This window comes from Arachis ipaensis, chromosome B6 (genome assembly GCF_059453495.1).
Source record: "Arachis ipaensis isolate K30076 ecotype BB chromosome B6, ASM5945349v1, whole genome shotgun sequence".
In the NCBI taxonomy this organism is placed as follows: domain Eukaryota; kingdom Viridiplantae; phylum Streptophyta; class Magnoliopsida; order Fabales; family Fabaceae; genus Arachis; species Arachis ipaensis.
In genome coordinates, this window is record NC_142441.1 from 148,331,953 (window position 1) to 148,354,288 (window position 22,336).

A 22,336-nucleotide genomic window follows, 5' to 3' on the forward strand; every position below is an offset into this window, starting at 1 on the left:
TTTGAATCTTTTAACAACCTTAAAATTGGTAATTTGTTGTGTTTTTAAAGAAGTAAATATTATTGCTCCTTAATAAAAAAATATATTTTTTAATTTTTGACTATTTATTAAAAAGACAAAATATTTAGTTATAATTCGAAAATTATTAATTAATTATTAATTATTTAAGTAATTAGTTTAAACATTATTATAAATAATAATTTGTTAATGTATCACATAAGATTAGATTATTTGCTATGAAAAGCAAGATATTAAACCTAGAGAGTAGAGCAGAGTTAGTAATACTAGATAAGAGTGGCAGGGAGAAACTGTAAGAAGCTTTCACTTTCACATTCTTCAATTCTTGGAGGTCATGGACGATGGGCTTCTTGATGAAAAAGAACAAGAAGCCGAAGAAGAAGAAGAGAGTGTGGGCTCCAGCTTGACCATGGTCAAGGTCGCTGCTGCCAAAAAGTTCATCGAGAACCACTACAGAACCCACATGAAGAACATTCAAGACCGCAAGGAAAGGTAACCTATCCTAACCTAACCTAACCTAACCTCCAACACAACTATCTCTTCTGATTTTCTCATCAATTCGTTTCAATCGTTGTGATCTCTCTGGTGTGTTGAATTGGACTATAGTACTGATTTTGAATAAAATAAAATAAAATGCAATGCATGTGTTGAATCTGTGTGCGCAATCCTAAATTGCTAATTGAGGTGAAGGCAGTGTTAATTCAAGATGCTTTATTCGGTTGTTGTTGCGTGGTAGCTGATAGTTTTCTTAGTTCAGCTGATTCCTTTGTTGTTTATGTTCTGTTAGGGTTAATTATTTGATTTGTTAGGTTGGACTTAGGAGTTAAAAGTAATATAAGCTCCAATTGAGTGTAATGAAATAATGAATCCTTGAGTTTTGCTACTCAATCTAGCTTCATTGATGAGGAGGACACATTGAGATTCAATGTTAGCTGATACCGCTTAGTATACAAACTATGTGCTTAAGACAGTACTGAAGTCCAAAACCTAGGAAAATCATCTGTTAGAAGGAGTGCTTAGTCATGGCGGTGACTTGATGGTGAGTATGAGCAATAATGCCTTTTTTACGTATCTGGGTTGAAGACAAAAATGGGAAAAACAACGAAGAGTAATGTTGCGGATCCAGAATTGTTGCTGAAAACCAAAAGAGAGTTGTTGGATAAGGTAAAAGAGTGAAACTCGCTCATCTTTCCAGAGGTTAAAACGTAATGTCACATAATTCTGGCGAAATTCTGGAAGTTGTTTTCTGATTGTTTAAGATTTTCCAAAATGCCTTAGCTAGCTATCTCTATTTTGATGATTGAACTAGGCTCAAACCAGATAGCGAAATAGGATAATGAACAATCATCCCCTTTGATCACCTAGGATGTTATGTTTTCTATCTCATTGGAAATGACACAACAACAATAGTCCTTAACAACACTATCTAATTTTGTTACATAATCGGTTCCTCCTTTTATAGTTATACATATCCATATGTGGATTTCTTGTTTTATTTTATTAGGTCAATGGTGAATGCTAATTTGTACAATCATTTATGATCTAGAAAAATTCAGACCAATAGAAATATATGGGCTAATATTTACTCGTTCTGTCCAAATTTATTGTCCTTTCTTAAAAGTTTATTTGGTCCCAAATAATTGTCCATTTAGAAAGATTAGAGAATATTAATTAATTTTTTTCCATCAGTAATCCTATCAAATGAATGAGAAGGTATGGGGAAAGAGATGATAAGTATTGAACAAAATAAGGATAACTTGTACACTCCCCTAAATTGATCAAAATTAAGATGTTTTCAATCATTTCCTTAATCCATATGCTGATATCTGTAATTATAACTGGACAATTATTTTGCATTGAAGGGACTACGGAGATTAATAAGGCTATTGAACTTCTCTAAGATTGCAACTTTTTTATTTTAGTAGTTTTTATACTTCTTATTTTGTCCTTAACCTCTTATTTTTGTGCTATTCAATAACCAACTATATTGGCACTTGATGTTAGAATTTATTAAGGTGTGGCTTCTAAATAGTGATACACACATATATAGGCCAACTCAATATCCTAACTAGACATAAATGGCATATCTATGCAATAGATTGAACTTTCTGGTCTTGGCTAATGATTCAAGATGTTTCTTCAGTTTCCCACGTGTCTCTGACTGAAAAAACACACATCTTCCAATTTCTTGCCATATTGGATGGTTTCTCATTATAACAAGGTGCTTTTAGTAGGCACGAATGAATGATTGAGATCATCATATTTCTTGAATTTCTCAAAAGAGATTAAGAATAAATGGGCTGTGTACAAGCATGATCCAAGACAGGGCATAATGTGTGTTTGCCGTATAGTTGGCATGTTGTTCTTCTAGAAATTATAGTATGATCTTATCTCATCGGGGAAAACATTTGCACTTTTTCTTCCTTTTGTGAGTTTCACAAGAAAAAAAGGAATTAGGAATTGCTAATAATGCGATTTACACATCTCTTGCATGAGATCCCTGTTAGTAGCCATGTTTATATACCTCCTTACGGTAGTCTCCAATGTGATGCAGATCTCTTGTTCAGTGTGTCTTTTGGTGTTTCTGATCCTGACATTTTTTTTTCTTATTATAGACGTTGGGTTTTAGAAAGAAAATTAGCTTCTTCAGATGTGCCAAATGAGGAACGGATCAACCTCATCAAAGATTTAGAGAGAAAGGAGACAGAATATATGCGATTGAAAAGGCACAAGATATGTGTTGATGATTTTGAGCTCTTAACAATCATTGGAAGGGGGGCCTATGGAGAGGTCCGGACTTTCTCTTTGCATATGTATTTGTGCATGAAGCAATTCTTGTTAAATATGCAATTAATCATTGTTTGGTGTGTGCATTAATTTTCTGACTGTGTGCTTATAATTAATCTTATCTTCTGTAACTCATTTAATTACAGGTTAGACTGTGTCGGGAAAAAAAGTCTGGAAACATTTATGCCATGAAAAAGCTGAAGAAATCTGAAATGCTCAAGAAAGGCCAGGTGAGATATATATTATCTGATTAAACAAAATCAGTTACTAATATCTAAAGGATACAGTATTGATTTTTTATTCTAGATAGTCCTTTTAAATTCGTTGTTGTAGAAAACTTTTATTAGTCTATACATGGTCTATTATCAGGTCCTACGGTCTCTGTTTAGGATAATTGCCAAGTCATTGGATCCGTAGCACAATGCATAGTATCCCTTTTTCTTACTTGACATCGTTCATTTTCTATAGGTGGAACATGTTAGAGCTGAGAGGAACTTGCTGGCTGAAGTAGCCAGTCATTGCATCGTGAAACTTTACTACTCATTTCAAGATGCCGAGTACTTGTATTTAATTATGGAGTATCTGCCTGGGGGTGATATGATGACTCTTCTAATTAGGGAAGAAACCTTAAGTGAAGATATTGCTAAATTTTACATTGCACAAAGTGTTCTAGCCATAGAGTCTATTCATAGGCATGGTTACATTCACAGGTTTGTTCAATTTGGCTGTGCTTATGATGTTGTTGACCTAATTTATTCATTGATGATGATGATGATTTATTGGGTGGTAATGTAGATAGGTTTAATGTGCTAAGAAGTTCTATTGATTTTCATGTTTACAGAGATATAAAACCTGATAACCTACTCTTGGACAAAAATGGTCACATGAAGCTCTCAGATTTTGGCCTCTGTAAGCCTCTTGACTGTACCACCTTGTATACACTGCATGAAAATCAGGTCATGGATGACAGAAATTTAGCAGAGCCAATGGATATTGATGGATCTATTCCTGGCATGGATAAGCATACCAGTTGGAGAAATCCACGTGAGCAGCTTGAGCATTGGCAGATGAACAGGAGAAAGTTGGTATGCTATAAAATTTATTGATAGTTCGATATATTGTTGCAGTGTGGCAGAAGATATGTTGCCAATCATGTTATTTAGCTTAAATTACTACATATCGATATTGTTTTAAGATCCTTGTAATATGAATGTACATTCTTATCTCAAGAGTAATGTTCAGCTTTGCTTATTTATTTCTTCATGACAAGAAAGGCTTTGCTGAAGATGAAGAGCAAATATTGTTTACTTGTGTCTGAGAAATGAAGTTTGGATAGATTTAATTAGTCCTTGTCATCTTGTAAAAAATTAAGGATGTGTGTTGTGGAAAGGAAGATTAAATCCTATTTTGTAGAATGGAATCCCATGCCTTTTTATAAGATGTTTTTCATTTAGGTATGGGAATCTGTCATTCTATGAAAGCACTATCATCTTTCTGCATATTAACATGATGCTATGTTATATTTATAAGACTGAACTGCACATGATAATGTAGTCTAGTGTTACTTGGGCTGAATATTATAAAGATATATTTTGTATAAACATATTACTTGATCATGGATTTAGCACCTTTAAAATTGTCATGTGGTAATAAAATCCAATTCAATGCTAAAGAAATTTCCTGTTGCTACCAGAGAGTATTCATCTCTCTAGGTGATATTGCATTTTGATAGCATTGTATATAATTTCTTTTTCCTTTTTTTCTTTTTGTCTAATAGCTGGTATGTAATGCCTTTTGGCTGTTATGTTTCTTGTTATCTTTGCAAGGCCTTTTCTACAGTGGGAACACCAGACTACATTGCTCCCGAAGTACTTCTGAAGAAAGGATATGGAATGGAATGTGACTGGTTAGTTCTTACCAATGTTTTTGACCTTGTATTATTTTTTTTCGGAAAACAATTATTGAGCTTGTTCTTCTTAGACCAGCGTGATAAACTTTTACAATATGTCCACCTTATTCCTATATTCTATATATCTATACCCATATTCAGTTGTATTTATTTCATGCAAACAGGTGGTCACTGGGAGCAATAATGTATGAAATGCTAGTTGGTTACCCTCCATTTTACTCGGAAAACCCTATGACTACCTGCAGAAAGGTAACATTCTTAATTGTCTTTAAATTTTTACTTTTTTATTTTTTAAGAAAAGTACTTTTTTCACTCAAAATAGCCAATCCAAACTAACACTAAGTGTTCCTATTTTTTACAATACTGTTTTGTTGTGAAACCTAAGAATTGCACTTACAATCAAACCATCAAACGATAGTCTAATTTGTATCCAACCAATTTATTTATTACACTTTATTTGACTATCATTTTGCTTCTTTTGGCTTCTGCTCATTTTTCACCATTCTAGTTTTGCTATTATGAGTCATTGTTCATACTAACTCTATTTTATCATTCAATCAACTGCTGGCAGATTGTTCATTGGAGAAATTTCTTAAGGTTTTCAGAAGATGCACAGTTGTCTCCAGAAGCTAAGGATCTAATCTGCAGATTGATGTGTGATGTTGACCATAGGTTAGGTACTCGAGGGGCGCATGAAATCAAGGTAAGGTGTTCACTATTGCTGTGTCGAATTTTTCCTTCTTCATCTACTAATATTCATTATATTTTGACCAGGCTCATCCTTGGTTCAATGGTGTAGAGTGGGATAAACTGTATGAAATGGAGGCAGCATTCAAACCACAAGTTGTTGGCGAGCTAGATACTCAGAACTTCATGAAATTTGATGAAGTATTAACAACTTTTCTATGCCATTGTCATTGTTTCCTCTTTTCTATGAACCATAATCTATCCCATCTAATGTGACAATTCTTAGATGTTGTCCATGGTCTACTTTTTCCTTATAATCAGTTGAAAGGAGTTGCTTCAATTTTATGAGCAAAGTGTCTGATTATATGACTAAGAAGTTAAAACTAGGAGCATTATATCAATCGCAGTTCCTCTTATTATCTTGTATGTGTTTTTAACCAAATCCTACCGATTTTCACAGAGGCTTCTTCTTTAAATTGTTAGGTTGATCCACCAACAAACGAAAGGCTTGGATCGGGAACCTCCCGGAAGGTACACCTGCTTTGTATTGATTTTTGTATACTAATGTGAAAAATATACTACATATGATAGTTAGTAGCTCAGTGCAGTGGCGAGTGATAATAGTTTTTGAAAATTATATACTACATATGAAAAATATAAACTCTGCACAGCTACAAGACCAGTGTGATATTTTATAGGCCTGAATGTTGGGCAGTGAAGAAAATATGTTAAATACTGCAAAGATGAGGATGCTATGATGAATTAGTGAATACACTAAATAAGATAGAATTTGGGATGGATGTATGAAGAGAAAGTTAAGGTGGCAACATTGTGGAAAGTATGGTAGAATACCTTCTTTAGTGGTTTCGACCAGTGTGGAAAAGATTTGAAGAGGCATCAGTAAGGAAAGTAGATCAGATAGAAGATAGTAAGAACATCTATAGATAGAGGAGGTAGGCTTAGAAAAATCATAGGGAGAACTATTAACAGTGGTACAGAATTTTATCTCTTATTATTTTAGTAATCCATTAAATATGCCATTCAATAACTTTTTCATTTTAGTTTTTCTTTCTCCCACAATTCAATCATATTCTGTAAATAATCAAACTGTGTTAAACAAGTAATTTTGTATATTTTGATATTCCACCTCCACTTAATTCATGCAGATGCCCAAAGATCTAAACTTTGTTGGTTACACTTACAAGAACTTCGACGCTGTAAAAGGGCTGTGTCAAGGTATGACTGTCAGCTTGTTATTTCTTATAGAATGTTGCATGGTTGAACTTGAAAATCTGTTATTTACACATTTCGCTATGGGAAATGTGAAATTTGTATGCTTGTGAAGCTACCTTCATTTGATTCTTCAGTTAACAAAGTTATGCAGTATCCTTGGGCTAAAAGTTCAGCTTGTTATTTCTTATAGAATGTTGCATGGTTGAACTTGAAAATATGTTATTTACACATTTCGCTATGGGAAATGTGAAATTTGTATGATTTGATTCTTCAGTTAACAAAGTTATGTAGTATCCTTGGGCTAAAAGTTTTTAACCTTTAATTTGCCTAACAAAAATAAACTCTTTTCTTTGCCGGAAAGTTTTTGTAAAGATTTTGAACCACATTCAAGATCTTGCTGGGTCGAATTATTCTAACACTCACTGAATGTAATATAGAAGATTGAACAATTACACAAGTCATCTTGAATCATAATAGGATGGGGTTCTGAAAATTGTCTAAAAGCTCTAAATTGGGACTACGAAACCCAGTGAGGGTGAAAGTGAAAACCGAGAATTAGATCCTAACAGAATCTAAAGTGCTAAGGTTATTTGGTTTGTCCCTAGTAGTTGGGATGACCAAAGTAAGTTGAGATAAACTTATAGCTGATTTCTTAATGGGTCCGTTGTAAATTTCTTTTTCCCTTTACAACCATGTGCTGTGTGCCTATGTATTTCTATCTTAATCAACTGTTTCCATTTTGTTTGTTGGGTAAGCTAAAATTAATTGTAAATTTGCAGGAGAGTCCATGCAAGAAATTTCTTCTAAATGGCCAGTTGAGGAAACGGGATTGCAAATGCTTGCATCATCCGGTGATCCCATGTTACCATAGGACAATGCAACGATGCATACCATGCATCAAGGTAATCCAATGATTCAAATTTGGTGTATAATAGATAGCTTAGTGCATGATTCGAATCTGTACCTCTGGATTACCTTAATCCTGGTGCATCTAAGACGTTGCCGGTACAATACTAGGAATTTGTGCAATATGCATATTAAGTCCATCTTTGAGGTTCTAGTAAACCCCCTTGGGCTTAAATATTTTGCCAAAAACATCATATTCTCTTATAGTTAAGTTTCCAACGGTGTGTACAGTAAGTAGTTGAACAGCATTCTCTAAGCTGAGTGCTCCATGGCTGCCCAGGTTGGCAATTTGGCATGTTTAAGCCATGCCTTCTCTAGTGGCAGTTTATGTTTCAATAGTTAAATTATAGACAAATGACCGAGGAACTTAGAAGAATGCATCCTGATGAAATTATTCAGTTTTATGTTGTATACATTTATGGGAAAGAGGCACACTTTTATCTATGAAGAAATTCTGATTGAGGATTATTTGTGAATGTTGTTCACCTTCAGTTTCTTCAACATGGCGATTCATGACTATCTTTGCTCACTTATGATTTAATGTCATACCCAAAAAGAAAAAAAAAAAAAAAGGGGTCACGTATGATTGGACATTTGCTTTTGAATTGGATCTATTTAGTATTCCCTATGTTAACGATCTCCTTGTGTGTGTGTGTGTGTGTGTTTGTGTGTTTGTGTGTGTGTGTGTGTGTGTGTGTGTGAAGGGAATGATAAAGTTGTATATAAAAAGAAACAGCAAGAACGAGAAGAAAGGATTTACTAAATCTGAATGTATATATATGTGTTTTGCTTAGATTTTTCCGACTCACAAATAAATCAGTCGATTAAGCTCATCAATAATCTCAATTTTGGGAGTAGATGCAGCTCTTCATGGTGAGTTGTTCAAGGGATTTACAGTAGTGCGATTCTATGATCAAAGGAAGCTTTAAACAATTTTTTGTATCAACAATATGAGAATCACAATTCACAACTTGTGTAAGAGTACATGCATATGTACCAATATGACCAGGGCGTCGAATTTCAGTTCATAAAATGAAATTCTCACTTGATTGCTTTTGTTCGTGTCCTTGAAGATGGTTTGATTTGAATGAATAGGTGATTGAATTCAAGTATGGTTTATACTCCGTAAAGGACGTTTGTTATTAACTTTCTCAAAATGCCATTAGAACGAATGTGCTAGAGGTAAATGTTGCAGATTGTTCGGAGAAAAAAAATTTATCATCCATTTGTGTTTATAGAAAAATTCTTATTTATATAGACCATGGAGGACTGGAGGTTCGCATTGATAATCACAAAATAATTAAAGATTGAGAAGATATAATTTAAAAAATATGAACGACTAGGTGTAATAAAGTAAGAATTTTATATCCTATAGAGGATAATAAAATCTCTGGTTTTCATTTCTTCAACAGTGCTACATATCTCTTGTACAATTGGTTATTTACTTATTTATACGGTGATTCAGCAGACTTAGGGCATGTAATTAACTAATTATGTGCAATTTTTGTTAGAGGTTGTTTGCATTCGGTCTAAAACTTAGTATGGTTAAATAAGAGGTCATGTAGTGTAGTGGAATAAATTATTTAAAAAATGTATGATGATTTTTTTTTTTTGTGTGTGTAAATCTCCTCCAAAAATATGTGCATTTATATGCACTTAACAAACCCATACATGATACACCAATCATCTTTTTAAAGAACATATGTATAAAAAATTAAAAATGTATTTAAAAGTTTGTCTGTCATTAGTTTTGATTCAAATCTAAATAACAGTATTTCACAAATATATCATATGTATTAAAATATCGAAATATTATATGTATTTTTATATACATTTTATGTGTATATTTTTTACTTATAATATTAAGTGATTGATAAAAAAATAAAAAATTATTTTTTATATTATAAAAGGAAGATATAATACTTAGTAGTGTACTAAAAATTGATACGAATATGCTTTAAGTGAATATTTTATAAAAATTAAAAACTTATTAAAGTCTAAAATAAATAAATAAAAAAGTTGACATGTCTTTCCATATTTACTTAAAGGTTGTGGGTTCGAGTCTCACTCCTAACTTTAGAAAAATAGATAAGGGTAAAGTATACTTTTTGTTCCTAAAATTTGACAAAAGTTTCAAAAATATTCCTAAGTTTTATTTTGTTTTAACTTTTAATTTTGTCCCAAAAGTTTTCGATTTGTATCAAATATAACACTGACAGCTAATTTTTCAAAAAAATTAAGACCAATTCAATAACAATTTCATAACTATAACCCTCAATATAAGCAAATCAAATATAATTTTCATACATTATTGTTAGATTAATCTTAAATTTTTTTTGAAAATTTAGCTGTGGATAATATATTTGATACAAATTAAAAATTTTTAGAAAAAAATTAAAACATAGAGGTATTTTAAAAACTTTTGACAAATTTCACGACAAAAATATACTTTACCTAATAAATAAATAAATAAAAATGTTGACAATTATAAACTTATGGAATACGTGTAGTATAGGTATTAGAGTATAAATTATAAAATAAATAAAAATTTTGACAATTTTGGAAAATAAAATAATGACAAAAAGAAGAACATGCTTGTCTGCATCTTCTTATTCTTTCTCACCAAAGTCACCTACCTCATCTTTGGAAGTGCATTAAGCAAAGGATAAAAAAAAAAAAAAAGCATAACAGGGAGTCAACAAAACCGCTTCATTTCGTTCCAAATCACAATTCCTGTTTCATCAAAACCAAAGCTAATTTTTCGGGTGTTCCTCGTTCCATCAGATTCACGCTGCACTAGCCACAACCACCGAATACTTATTTTTCAGTGAGTTCTTTCATTCATAAGCTTCAACTTTCAATTTTACTTTATTGCTCTTAGATTAGTGTTGCAAATCATGTAAAGTTTGTAACTTTCTTTGCGGAACAACAATGGGTTTTTCTCAGAATTCTTGCTTGCTGTGTATTTTGATGTATCCTAGCTAGGAGCTATGATATGATGATTATGGTGGTTGTGTTTATATCTGATTGTAATTTATATGGTTTGTTACTTTGTTATAGGTCACGAATATCCTAAATTGATTCATCCGTGAAACATCTAGTGTGATGGGTTGATAGAATTTGTTGGGTGTTTTTCTATATTTACCAATTTGTTCAATCTTCAATGCCAATAAGATGATAAAATCAAAGTTTGAGTGTGGGGATCAAGATATTGATGGTGGTGATGTTGGAGAAGCTAACTGTGAAGATGGTCGGTTACTGCGTGACATTGAGGAAATAAGCAGAGCCCTTTACTTGAACAAGGCCCCTTCTAAGGGCTTGTTCTCTTCGTCGAATATTCGATCCAAATCTGCTGAGAAAACTCGTGTAGCAAAGCCAAAAGTTCAATTTGCTCCAGAATATGTTAGGGATGATCTGTTTGTCAAGGACAAGAAGTTGTCTTCAGCATGGAATTGGAGGAAGCCCTTGAAAGCTTTGACCCATATTGGTAGTCAGAAGTTCCATTGTTGTTTTAATCTCCATGTCCACTCGGTTCAAGGGTTGCCGTCAAATTTCAATGGCATTAGTTTGCGTGTTCATTGGAAAAGGAAAAACAGCAGTTTGCAGACACGCTCGTCAATGGTTTTTGGCGGTGCTGTTGAGTTTGATGAAACTTTGGCCCATAAGTGCTCGGTATATGGTAGCGGCAGTGGGACTAGTCATTCCGTGAAGTATGATTCTAAGCGTTTCATGATTTATGTTTCTATTGTTGGGGCACCTGAAGTTGACATAGGGCATCATGAGGTAGATCTCACAAGACTTTTGCCTCTAACTTTGGAGGCATTAAGGGGCGACAATAGTTCCGGGAAATGGACCACAAGTTTTAGATTGGCAGGAAGCGCTATGGGAGCTAGCCTACATGTTAGTTTCAGTTATCAAGTCCTAAATGATGAATTGATGAAATTCGGTGGTAGCAATCCAAATGTTCTCAACCTTATTAATTTGGAGGCTAGCAGGTCTAGTACCGCAGACAATGCTGTGGATTTTGGTTATAGCAACAGGGACATAAAGTCTTGGCAATCTGGGAGCTATACTCATGAGCTGCAAAATAGATTGGTTGTCCCTCATTCAGATGATGCAACATCGTGCAATGAATTATTGCTGAATTCTGGCTCAGGTCTTTCGAAGTCAATCAGTTTATTATATCAGAAACTTGATGAGCAGAACTTGGATGATCCAGCCTGGATAGACTCGAAAGATTTGGAACCAATTAGGACCAAAATTCCTCTGAAATCGGAGTTTCCTGAAGAATCAATTGAACATGAGTGTGATGACACAGAGTCTGATGACACTGAGTTTTCCATTATTGAACAGGGTGTAGAAACATCGGATGGTAATTCCATGAAACCTGATCAGGAAAGAACTAAAACAATTGATGTATCTACGGTTGAAATCATTAATGTGGATGAGATTATTAAGGACGACGACATAGATTTAGACAGAAACACAAGATGTGATTCAAGGGATAACATATGTCATAGTTGCTTGAACGGGGCGATTGCAGATGACAGCAAACTTAACTGCAGTAGCACATGTGCCGATCAAACTTCCATGAAAGCAGTGGATACAGCTCATGAGACATCACCGGAGTTGGTAGTTTTAGATAACTTGGATGCTTTATGGCCAATGAATGAGTTTCTACATCACGAACAACACCAGTTGAGTCTCCAGTCTGATTATAAAACACATAGAACATTGAAAAAGTCGCATAGCTTGGATGATTTCACTGAATCTGTGGCAAATGATTTCTTGAACATGCTTGCTACGGAGAGTGACACGTTTGACTTGGGTTGCCATGGTGATCCACAATCTCCTAGAGAACAGCTTTTAAGCCAGTTTGTAGAAGAGGCTCTGTCTTCAGGTAACTTCAGTCTTTATTTCGATGCAAATAAGGAGGAACTGGGGATAGATATAGATACACTTGGACAGGGTAGGGAAGATTTTGCTGTGGCTTCTGAATTGTCTTTAACTATTCAATCTGCTGAGGAGGATCATGAAAGGGCGAGTCGGTTATTACTACATAGAAGGAATGCTAAAATGCTTGAAGATCTAGAGACTGACTCATTGATGCAACAATGGGGATTAAATGAAAAGGACTTTGAAAATTCTCCTGGAACGTGGTCCGGTGGATTTGGAAGTCCAATTGAGTTACCGAATGAAGAATCATCGACGTTACCTTCAATTGAAGAAGGGCTTGGTTCATTTGTTGAAACTAAGGATGGAGGCTTTCTCAAGTCCATGAGTCCTTCCCTCTTCAGACATGCGAAAATTGGTGGGAAGCTAATCGTTCAAGCTTCTAATCCACTTGTTCTACCTGCAGAAATGGGTAATGATGTATTGGAGATACTTCTGCATATGGCATCTGATGGAGTTGAGGATCTGTATAATCATATCTACAAATTAATGCCTTTGCAAGATATCACTGGAAAATCCATTAAGCGAATTGCGTGGGAAGCTACAACTGACATGAGATCTCCTAGAAGGTTAGGAAGTGCTTTAGTGGCCTTATTGAATTATTATTATTATTATTATTTTCAAGTTACCATCTTATATTCATGTTTGTTTTGTTTCTCTTGGAATTTTGATATGGAGTTTGAAGTACTAGACATTCACCGGTTAATTGGTGACCAATATTCTTGCCCCAGAAGTTAGTTCAAAGGGGGAGAATGACCGAAGCTATTTCTATAAAGGCTATTTGGTCATATTCCTACACACTGCACAATGTGAAACTCAACAGTTTTATTCAAATATTATTAGCTTCTATTTTATATTTTCTGATTTCCTTTTCTTAAATGTTATTGCAGGCATGAGTTTCCACATGGTTATGTAATTAATCAAGGCATAGACTTCAATTCCTTATCCCTAGAAGCTATAGCTCCTATAGCTATTGGTATGATTGAAACCCTTTTGATAGAAGGGTTAAGAATACAATCTGGCATGTCGACTGTGGCGGCACCATCAAGCATTCGTCCCCAGCAGCATACGGGGATTGTTGATGTTAATGGATTGATAGGTCTGTCAGTGACATTGGATCAGTGGTTGAGATTGGATTCTGGGATTATTGAAGGAGATTTGGAGCAAATTTTAAAGGTCCTTAAAGCTCATCATTCGAAAATCTCGGAATTAGACGATGAAGTGTTGGAAAAGGCCATGGACAGGGTAAGAATATATGGCAGCAAATACAGACTCCTTGGAAACCACATAACAGTGGCTTGCATGATCCAGCTTAGGGATCCCCTACGAAATTACGAACCTGTTGGCGTTCCGATGCTGGTTTTAACTCAAGTCGAAAGGGTTCACATACACGATGATGAATCGTCGCGATCCCTCAGCATTTTTCTTGAAAGACAGGATGAGGGAGCTGAGAACGAGGCCCTGCAAAATGATTCAAATGATGTAGAAAACTCAGCACCCCAGTTCAGATTTAAGATCAGTGAGATTCATCTTGCCAGTGTTACAACCAATGAGGCCGGGAAAAGGAAACTATGGGGTACCGGAGCTCAGCGGCAATCTGCATTCCGATGGTTGCGCACCACCGGCATGGATAGTAGTAGTACTGCTAAACATTCAACTTCGAAGTCAAAGGCAATCGTTAGATCGTTCCCATTGTTGACCAACAAGTTGCTGAATGAGGATATTTTATGGAGCATTTCTTGTGTTCATGATAACAAGAGGACTAGTGCTGAAAATGTACACATTCGGAACCCTGATATTATCTTTTCCAAATTGAACTAACAGATAATTTTCTGACATGCCATGTTAGCCAATTTAGGGGGGAAAAATGTTCCTCTTTGTAGATAGTTTATACGAATCAATTAGTTCAAACTCTGAGGTATATTGAACTTTCTCAGAATGTCATAAATTCACCAAGTTATGTTTGGTGCATGAGGCATTAAGATAATTTCAATGGTGTAAATCTAATAGAAGTTACTGGTTTAAAATTATGCTAAAGTTTACACCATTGAATTATCTTGATGCATGATACAAATGGGTTCAACTTGGTGCATCATGAAGATATTTTGAGTGAAAAGTTGGTTGAACTCGAGTATGAGTTACACCAAAGTTTATTAGATATAGATAATCAGTTATAACTGGATTGAAGGTGATTACAGTTGTAACTGATTGAATAACAAAATACCTTCTTGAAAGTTTTGATAAACACTTTTTCTTTCGGTTGAGTATTATGTGTAATTTAAAAATTATTAGTACATTAGTCTAGTTGTAAAAAAAAAAAAAACAAAAATATTCCATTTCCTAAAGCTGATGACTCTGATGGCATAATCCTTTGTTGGAAATTTTTATATTTTACTTTTTAAAAAATTCATTTGTTTGATTTTGTGTTGACAAGTATCATTTAATTAGAGCATTTATTATTAGTAGAATGTGAAGTTCACATCATTTGGAGTTATGATGAATGAAAAAAATTATGTTGGTATAGTATTCTATAAATATTATGTACACGTAATGTTGTTCTGTTTCTTTTTTTAATTATTATATAAACTTTCTCTATTTCTTTATGACTGACAATTATATTGTATGAATGTATGAGGTGACCAAGAAGGTATTTATTTCATCACATTAGTGTGTTGTTTAGTTGAGCCTAATTAGGCCCTCTAATAAGCAATAATGGTGTTTTTTTTTTCTCACAATCCCTTCATATTTGTATTCTTATTTTGTATATTTTCATGAGAATGCCACAACCATTATGCGGGACATGCATAAAATGTTTTATTTTTTATTTTTTTTTTATCATCCACCGCAAACAAACAGCTACTATCTGTCAGCTTTCTTGTAGTGAATGTTAACCATAATTCGGTATAAATAAGTATAAAAAATTAAAATTTTAACTCATTTTTTTTTTTGCAGAATTATGATTTGAAGTTAGAATTTAAAATTTAAAAGTTTAATATATAGAACAAAATAATTTTAAAAAATTGAGTGATAAGGGTTAACTTTCTAATTTCTTTTGGTAAATATTGATTAATTCAATCTTATAATCTAACTAGCTAGACCAACATTGTTAGTAAAAGAAGCCGATTGTATGTCTTACCCTTTGTTTAGGTGGAAAACTATGCATGGTGCTATATACTATAGGAAAGTTATCAGGTATACCGGGAATACCAGTGTTTCAGTTGTTTTAACCGTTGATTTTAATTATTATATGTTATATATATTTTTTATAATTCAGATCAACGGTTAAAACAACTGGAACACCAATATTTCCGGTGAAACTCTTCCTATACTATATACTAACACAAAAAGAAATAGCATAAATATTTCCTCTAATATTATTCTTTATTTACAGACCTTAGTAAAGATAAATAAGTTTACATATATAAAGCTAGTAGCGAGATGAAGAAGGATGGTGAATGTGGATCCCTTCATAGGTTGTTATGACATACGTTGGATCATCCCTATCCCTCTCTACTCTCTTTTTCACTGAACATCCATCCACTGAACACCTATAATAATTCCTGTGTAACCAAATATAATAAATATATAAAATATTTCTATTCATTAAACTTTTTTTATTTAGGGTTTAGGGGTGCTTTATATATATATACTTATTATTGCACTTGATAGAATTTGATAAAAGGTTTGTTATATTATTTTCTTACAATAATTTTTATAAAGGTGTATAAATAAATTATATATATATTTTTTAATTTTCTCATGATGTGAATCTTTTCTTAGAGACCAATTACACATAAATTTGTTCATGATATACACCATGTATATATACATATAAGGTGGAAACTCAAAGTCGATTTCACGTGAAGTTAATAATTGAGAACCGTTAGATAATTTGACTGATTTGACTAAATTTTCATCTAACGACTTTCAACTATCAACTTCACGTAAAGTGGACTGCACCTGAGTTTTTACCATATATATAATAATGATAATGAAATGAATACATATATATACTATATACCTTGGATTGGGGCTATTTTTGACCATCTTCTTTCCATATTTCCTCCACTTGTATCCATCATCCAACACTTCAACCTCTGATTTTGTTTTGAATGCATATCTATGTCTAGCTTCCTTCTTCTCTTGTCCACTGCTTATGTCTTTTAAGACACATGCATATATGCATGCATAACCAATCATGGTTATGATTAATTAAGTCCACATAAATAATTCATCAAAAGTTGAAGTAATTATATATGTGACTTTTGAAACTGCTTTTGTAAGAAGAACCAAAGATGATAGTATGCATGGTTAGCTCTTAGCTAGGTTTGAGAAAAGAGACACATTTGCAAATGTTCTTTGCATTGTTACAAGAATTTGGCAGATTAGCAACAAAATTTTGTAAAGATCAACATTTTTTGTTGTTAATTTACGATTATCTAGTGAGAAATTATTAGTGGTAAATCAACGATAAATATTTATTGTCACTAATTTAGAGACGTGTTCTTTATTTAATTATTACTCGTTAAAGTTAAAGTTGAACATTGAGTGACAAAAAATGTCAGAGGATAAAGTAGAATTTAGTGGTTTTTGACCATCATTTTTAGCTATCAACTTAATATCTTTAGTTTAATAATCTAATCATGTATTTTTAACCCACATTTTTAAACATTAGCTGTTGGCCAAAAATAATAAATTCTACTAGCCCTCTAACATTCCCTCGCGAAAAATTAGTTACCACATGACATACTTGCCTAACTGATTTGATGTCATATAATGAATACTCAAACAAATGCACGTTTCATTTGTAATATGTGAAGGTTTCATTGAAAAAGAAGAGTATTTATGGATCATCAAATATATGCTACCAGAATTTAATATTTCTTGTATAAAAATAGGTAAATTATATTAGATTGGTGTAACTGAAAATATCCTGTATGTAACTAATGATATTTTGCATTAAAACAACATAAAAATAAAATAAAATTAAAGGCAATATAGACTTACTTGTTGATGAAGAGCCTTCAAAGTTGGAGGTAGCTTCTCCAACTTGAATGGGTTGTTGATGATGGAAAACATAGTTTTGATGATAAAGATTATGCTGAGAAACAAATGACTCATCATCAAGCCATTGAGTATCATCATCAATGGCCAAGTAATCTGATAATTCAAGAGACCAATTGTTGCTCAAGTCATCACTCTCAGGTGGTGACTCTGCTTCAGGAATTTGATGATTCTTATTATCTGACATCTTATTAATTCTCGTACCATAATAATTGATTAATTCATTTCATTTCATACATGGGCTCACCAAATAAAGAGTATATATATTTTTATAGATAGCTTCTAGGAGGCTTCATGGTGAGTTTCCTATGAATTGAATTGTTAATAATGATATTGAAGTTTGAAAGGTAATATGCAAAATTAAAGTAGGATTATGGATTGCCACGTACCATTACCATTGAAAATGATTGCTATGAATAATAAAGAATTGGGAAAAAAATAATGAGATGACTTGGAGAAGACTTGTCATATCAAGTTTCAAGTGTTGTAAATATAGATAGGAAACATTTCAAGTGCACTGAGAGTACCGGTGTTCCAGTTGTTTTAACTGTTGATCTAAATTATAAAAAATATATATAATATATATTAATTAAAATTAACGGAAAAATACGCTTACATAAGAAACACGATAAATATATAATAAATCATATATCTTCTTCTATCAACTTAAATTTAAAAAAAAAATGTATTGTAATAGATAAAAAATGTTAAATTTTGAGTTTTACAATACCATACCAACAAACATGTAACTTATGTTGAATATATATTTAAATAAATTTGACAATACCCACTTTTATTGTGTGTGTTTCTAATATGATGTGTTAAATTTATATTATGTAAGAATATATCTAAGCAATCTTATCCAATTTGAGCGATATTATTTTTGTCATAATATTATTTTTTTTAAAATTCAAATTAATAAAAAATATACAAATAATTATATCTTTAATAATTTTTAATACGAGAGAATAATATAGTAGTAGTGCTTTAAAGGAAAAACAGAACGAAAAAGATTGAACTAATACAAGTCTAATAATCGGACAAAATTAACCTATTCTCAAATGGAATTTCAAGTCCACGGTTTTGATGTTTTGTATAATTTTCAAGTTGCTTTGAACCACACAAGTTTGAGTCATTGCTTGCATATGAGCTACGAGATAAAATGACATCATATATATATATATATATATATATATATATATATATATTCAGAAGTGGAGGGTTCATGACTTCATGCTACATAGATTCTAGAATATGTTTAGTGTGCCATTAATAATTTAAGGATTAAGGGTGAGTTTGACAGTATTATTTGCAAAATAAAATAAAATAAAATAAAGCTCTAGTTTATAGCAAAAATAAGTTGGTCCTTTTTCATCTCTCTTGGGTAAATAAATTCTTAAGAATTTAATTAATATAATAACTTTATCAAAAATAATTATTTTGTGGCTTCTCAGTTATTTAATATTGAAAATATTAAATAAGGTAAATAAGATTATTTAAAACACTGAATAAGAAGACAGTGAAAATATATACGGTAAATAAGATTATTTAAAATGAATATTTTTTAAAATAAAAAAAATAAGGTTATTGGTCATTTAATCAACAATTTCTATTGAAAGTTGATTATATTTTATATTCCATCAAATGATTTTTTTTTTTTTTTAATTTTATGTGGGTTATATATAGCTTGTTTAAAGGGGTATTTAAATTATATATATTTACTGATGTATTTTTTTTATCTTTTACTACTTTTTGGTCACTAAATATTGAAAATGCATAAAATAATAGATGTGTTTATTACACATTTATATATTACATTTATTATTATTCAATTATTCTAATAATAATAAATATATAAAATAAAACAATTTTATACTATTTTAGACTGATTTTTTATTTTTTTAAATATTTTTGTTTTAAAAAATATTATATTTATCATTAAGCTTCACTGATGGAATCTAGAAGATCGTAATTCTTTATCTGTAAAAGATATTGTCCAGAAACAAAGCCTTAATAAAAATTTAAAAATTAAAATAAAAGTATATAGAAATGCTGTTTAATTATATTTTTCTCACCAGCGATAACCTTTTGAGAGACATAAATTTGAACATATGTTCTTTCCACATTCAATTTATTGTATTTTGGTTTGGGACATTTCCCTCAAATAAAATATTTAAAAACACATTTTACTAGAATATAATTTTTTTAAATTAAAGACGCAATTATAATTTTTACTATTCTATAAAAACCGCTACTAATAACAACGGATTAAGGATAAACGTAAACCGTTACTAACAGTCACAGTTTACGTTGAAAGACGTACAATCAAAAACCGCTATAAGCAGTAACAGTTTCTGAAGAAATGGATTTAGGCATAAACCACTAGCGATTTATGTGTTGCATTGCTTGGATATAAATCGTTAGAGCTAGCCGCGATTTATGTTAACAGGGGCTATAAAACCGCGATAGCAAGTCGCAGATTCTTCGTTTGGTGTGGAGTGTGAAATTTGTTAGAGAGAAGAAATTCTAGAGAGAAGGAAGAGGATTTTGGGAGCAGATTCGAGTTTTCTTATCAGTTGACCTTCAACTGGACAGCATGGCAGACGAACAGAGCTTGTACCAACTGAACGGCGTTGCATACATTGCCGGTGCCATTGTTGACGAGGTGAGCGTGTTTTTCTTTTAGTCTTAGAATTTGGAAAATAGAATCTAGTATGTAGGGTATAGGAGCTAGAATTTATAATTTAATCTTTATAGTTGAGTATTACACTTTGAAATTTAGGATCTAGAATGTAGGGTATAAAAAATAGAATATATAAATTAATAAGGAGTGCTAGGGGACCAGCAAATTTTGTGATTTGTAACCATCAATTAGCCATCATGAGTATTTTTAATGGTGTAAGATTATATCTAATGGTGTGGAATTACTCACTTTTCTTTTGCTGATTAAGTGCTGACCAAATTTTAATAAAAGTGCTGGTCCCTAGACTTTCTCTAAATGAATATTTATAGTTTAGTATTAGACTTTGTGATATAGAATGTAGTATGTAGCGTATAGGACATGGACAATATCATACCTTAAGATTTATAGTTTAGGGCATAGTTATCAGACCCGACTCGACCTAGTCGGTTCGACCGAAAACCCGGTCACCTAGTCACCTGACTGGACCGAGCTACTCGTTGAACCAGCTTACCTAGTCAAACTCGGTTCGACCCGACAGATTTTCATGAAACTCGGTGACTCGGCCGATTAATTTAACCCGGTCCGGGTCGTGTTTATTTTTTTTTCCTAATAACTGAAATGGCGTTGTTTTAGACGCCCTCTTTCCCTTTCAAGGAAACCCTAACCCAGCCAACCTCTGAGACTCTGAGTGGAACCCCCTAACCCAGCCAGCCTCGTCTCTGTGCTCTCTCCATCTCACTCACTGGCTCACGACCTCATCTGACCTCGTCACTCTTTCGTCTCTCCCCTCACCTCGACAATCATCACTATCAATCTCTCACTCCTCACTTCGTCGCTCTCTCGGTCTCTCATCTCGTTCCCTCATCTCGGTCGTCGCCGCGGTCCTGTGCCCCTGCGTTCGGTTCATCAGCGGCAAAAGCAGACAGAATCAGTCAAGCAGCAGCAGCTCCCTCGGGTGGTGGTCGTCGTCATCTTGTGTCGCGCCAATCGCGGTGTCAGAATCAGTCAATCAGGTGAAATCCCTTCAAATTTTTTACTTTGTTCTTTCACTAGAATTTTTGTTGAGTTTGGTTAATGTTGCTGTTGTATTTGGTTTTAGAGTTGTTGAACTTGAGAAAATTTGAGTTAGAAACTTAGAATTGTTATTGAATCTGGTTAATGTTGCTGTTGTATTTGGTTTTAGAGTTATTGAACTTGAGAAAATTTAAATACTTGCTGGATGACAAAGTTGAATACTTGCTGGATAATTTTTTTGTTGCTGGATAATGTTTGAGGTTTTGAGTTGACAACTTGCTCGATAATTTTTTTGTTGCTGGATAATGTTTGAGTTGAATACTTGAATTTTGTTGCTGGATGATAACGTTTGAATTGAATATTTTGGTGATTGTTGCTGTGTTGCTTAGAAACTCACTTAGGTAAATTTTTTTTGTTGCTGAAAATCTTTTATTTCTTTTGCTAGAATTTTAAAAATGTCTTCATCTCAAATTTGTCCTATGAAGATATTGATGCCGACTTTGAGATCACTCCTTGGACTTGATTTACCGATTGTGTTCTTCATTCGCCCTTGTTGATTTAAATTGAGAACATATTTTGTACTAGAGACTACTTTATTATCTTTTTTAAGATCATTAGTTATGTTTAAAAATTGATATTAGATTATTAATATTTGTAATGACTTACATTTTAAGTTTTAAGATATTATTTTAATTTTATTTATATAATTTTATATTTTTTTTAATTATGATCGGGTTAACCGGGTGAATTAGTGACTCACCAATTAACTAGTTACCTGGTGACCCGATCATATGACCGAATTAATTACCGGTTCGGTTCTGATAACTATGATTTAGAATATAAGATTTAATGCGGATGAAATATTAGACTTCGTTGTGTTTTTGTAATTAGAGAGGTTGCAGATGTTATTTAGTGTTTTTGCATGTATCAAGTATATATTTAATTATTTAGTGTTTATGCATTGTGGTTATTTTTAATTATTTAATTATTTTGAGTAATTATTTATTGTTTATGCGTGTATCAAGTAGAATTTAATTGCGTCGTGGCTATTTTTAATGCATGGTGCAGTCGAGTAGGTGTAT

The 22,336-nt window shown here is 32.6% G+C and overlaps 3 protein-coding genes across 4 annotated transcripts; 2 read left to right on the plus strand and 1 right to left on the minus strand.

Annotated features, from left to right (window-relative positions):
* The first annotated feature begins 218 nt into the window (after window positions 1-218).
* LOC107605473 (uncharacterized) lies at window positions 219-8,011 on the plus strand. Of its 2 annotated transcripts, XM_016307360.3 has the most exons (12): window positions 219-510; window positions 2,634-2,808; window positions 2,952-3,035; window positions 3,274-3,515; window positions 3,647-3,890; window positions 4,632-4,711; window positions 4,879-4,963; window positions 5,286-5,417; window positions 5,489-5,602; window positions 5,885-5,932; window positions 6,568-6,637; window positions 7,414-8,011. In XM_016307360.3, the coding sequence occupies exons 1-12, from the start codon at window positions 353-355 to the stop codon at window positions 7,503-7,505; spliced, it is 1,524 nt and encodes a 507-aa protein (XP_016162846.1). In that variant the 5' UTR covers window positions 219-352; the 3' UTR covers window positions 7,506-8,011. The 2 variants fall into 2 exon arrangements, with proteins under 2 accessions (XP_016162846.1, XP_020960893.1); XM_021105234.2 differs by lacking the exon at window positions 2,634-2,808 and having other exon boundaries at window positions 237-510.
* A 2,126-nt stretch (window positions 8,012-10,137) lies between these two features.
* LOC107605474 (protein PLASTID MOVEMENT IMPAIRED 1-RELATED 2) lies at window positions 10,138-14,332 on the plus strand. The gene is made up of 3 exons (XM_016307361.3): window positions 10,138-10,367; window positions 10,601-13,062; window positions 13,384-14,332. Exons 2-3 carry the CDS (start codon window positions 10,715-10,717, stop codon window positions 14,312-14,314), a joined length of 3,279 nt encoding a protein of 1,092 aa, XP_016162847.1. The 5' UTR covers window positions 10,138-10,367; window positions 10,601-10,714; the 3' UTR covers window positions 14,315-14,332.
* A 1,442-nt stretch (window positions 14,333-15,774) lies between these two features.
* LOC107648544 (putative WRKY transcription factor 59) lies at window positions 15,775-17,840 on the minus strand. The gene is made up of 3 exons (XM_016352368.3): window positions 17,501-17,840; window positions 16,515-16,653; window positions 15,775-16,053 (listed from the first exon to the last, which is right to left on the minus strand). Exons 1-3 carry the CDS (start codon window positions 17,742-17,744, stop codon window positions 15,921-15,923), a joined length of 516 nt encoding a protein of 171 aa, XP_016207854.1. The 5' UTR covers window positions 17,745-17,840; the 3' UTR covers window positions 15,775-15,920.
* Between the last annotated feature and the right edge of the window lie 4,496 nt (window positions 17,841-22,336).

Excerpts from the sequence above, each read along its gene's own strand:
- LOC107605473 (XM_016307360.3), top strand. The coding sequence starts at position 353 with ATGGACGATGGGCTTCTTGATGAAAAAGAACAAGAAGCCGAAGAAGAA. Across the intron at positions 3,891-4,631 it reads AGATGAACAGGAGAAAGTTG|GCCTTTTCTACAGTGGGAAC; the intron begins GTATGCTATAAA and ends TATCTTTGCAAG. Across the intron at positions 5,418-5,488 it reads GAGGGGCGCATGAAATCAAG|GCTCATCCTTGGTTCAATGG; the intron begins GTAAGGTGTTCA and ends TATTTTGACCAG.
- LOC107605474 (XM_016307361.3), top strand. The coding sequence starts at position 10,715 with ATGATAAAATCAAAGTTTGAGTGTGGGGATCAAGATATTGATGGTGGT. Across the intron at positions 13,063-13,383 it reads GACATGAGATCTCCTAGAAG|GCATGAGTTTCCACATGGTT; the intron begins GTTAGGAAGTGC and ends ATGTTATTGCAG.
- LOC107648544 (XM_016352368.3), bottom strand. The coding sequence starts at position 17,744 with ATGTCAGATAATAAGAATCATCAAATTCCTGAAGCAGAGTCACCACCT. Across the intron at positions 16,654-17,500 it reads TGAAGGCTCTTCATCAACAA|ACATAAGCAGTGGACAAGAG; the intron begins GTAAGTCTATAT and ends GTGTCTTAAAAG. Across the intron at positions 16,054-16,514 it reads AAAAATAGCCCCAATCCAAG|GAATTATTATAGGTGTTCAG; the intron begins GTATATAGTATA and ends TTGGTTACACAG.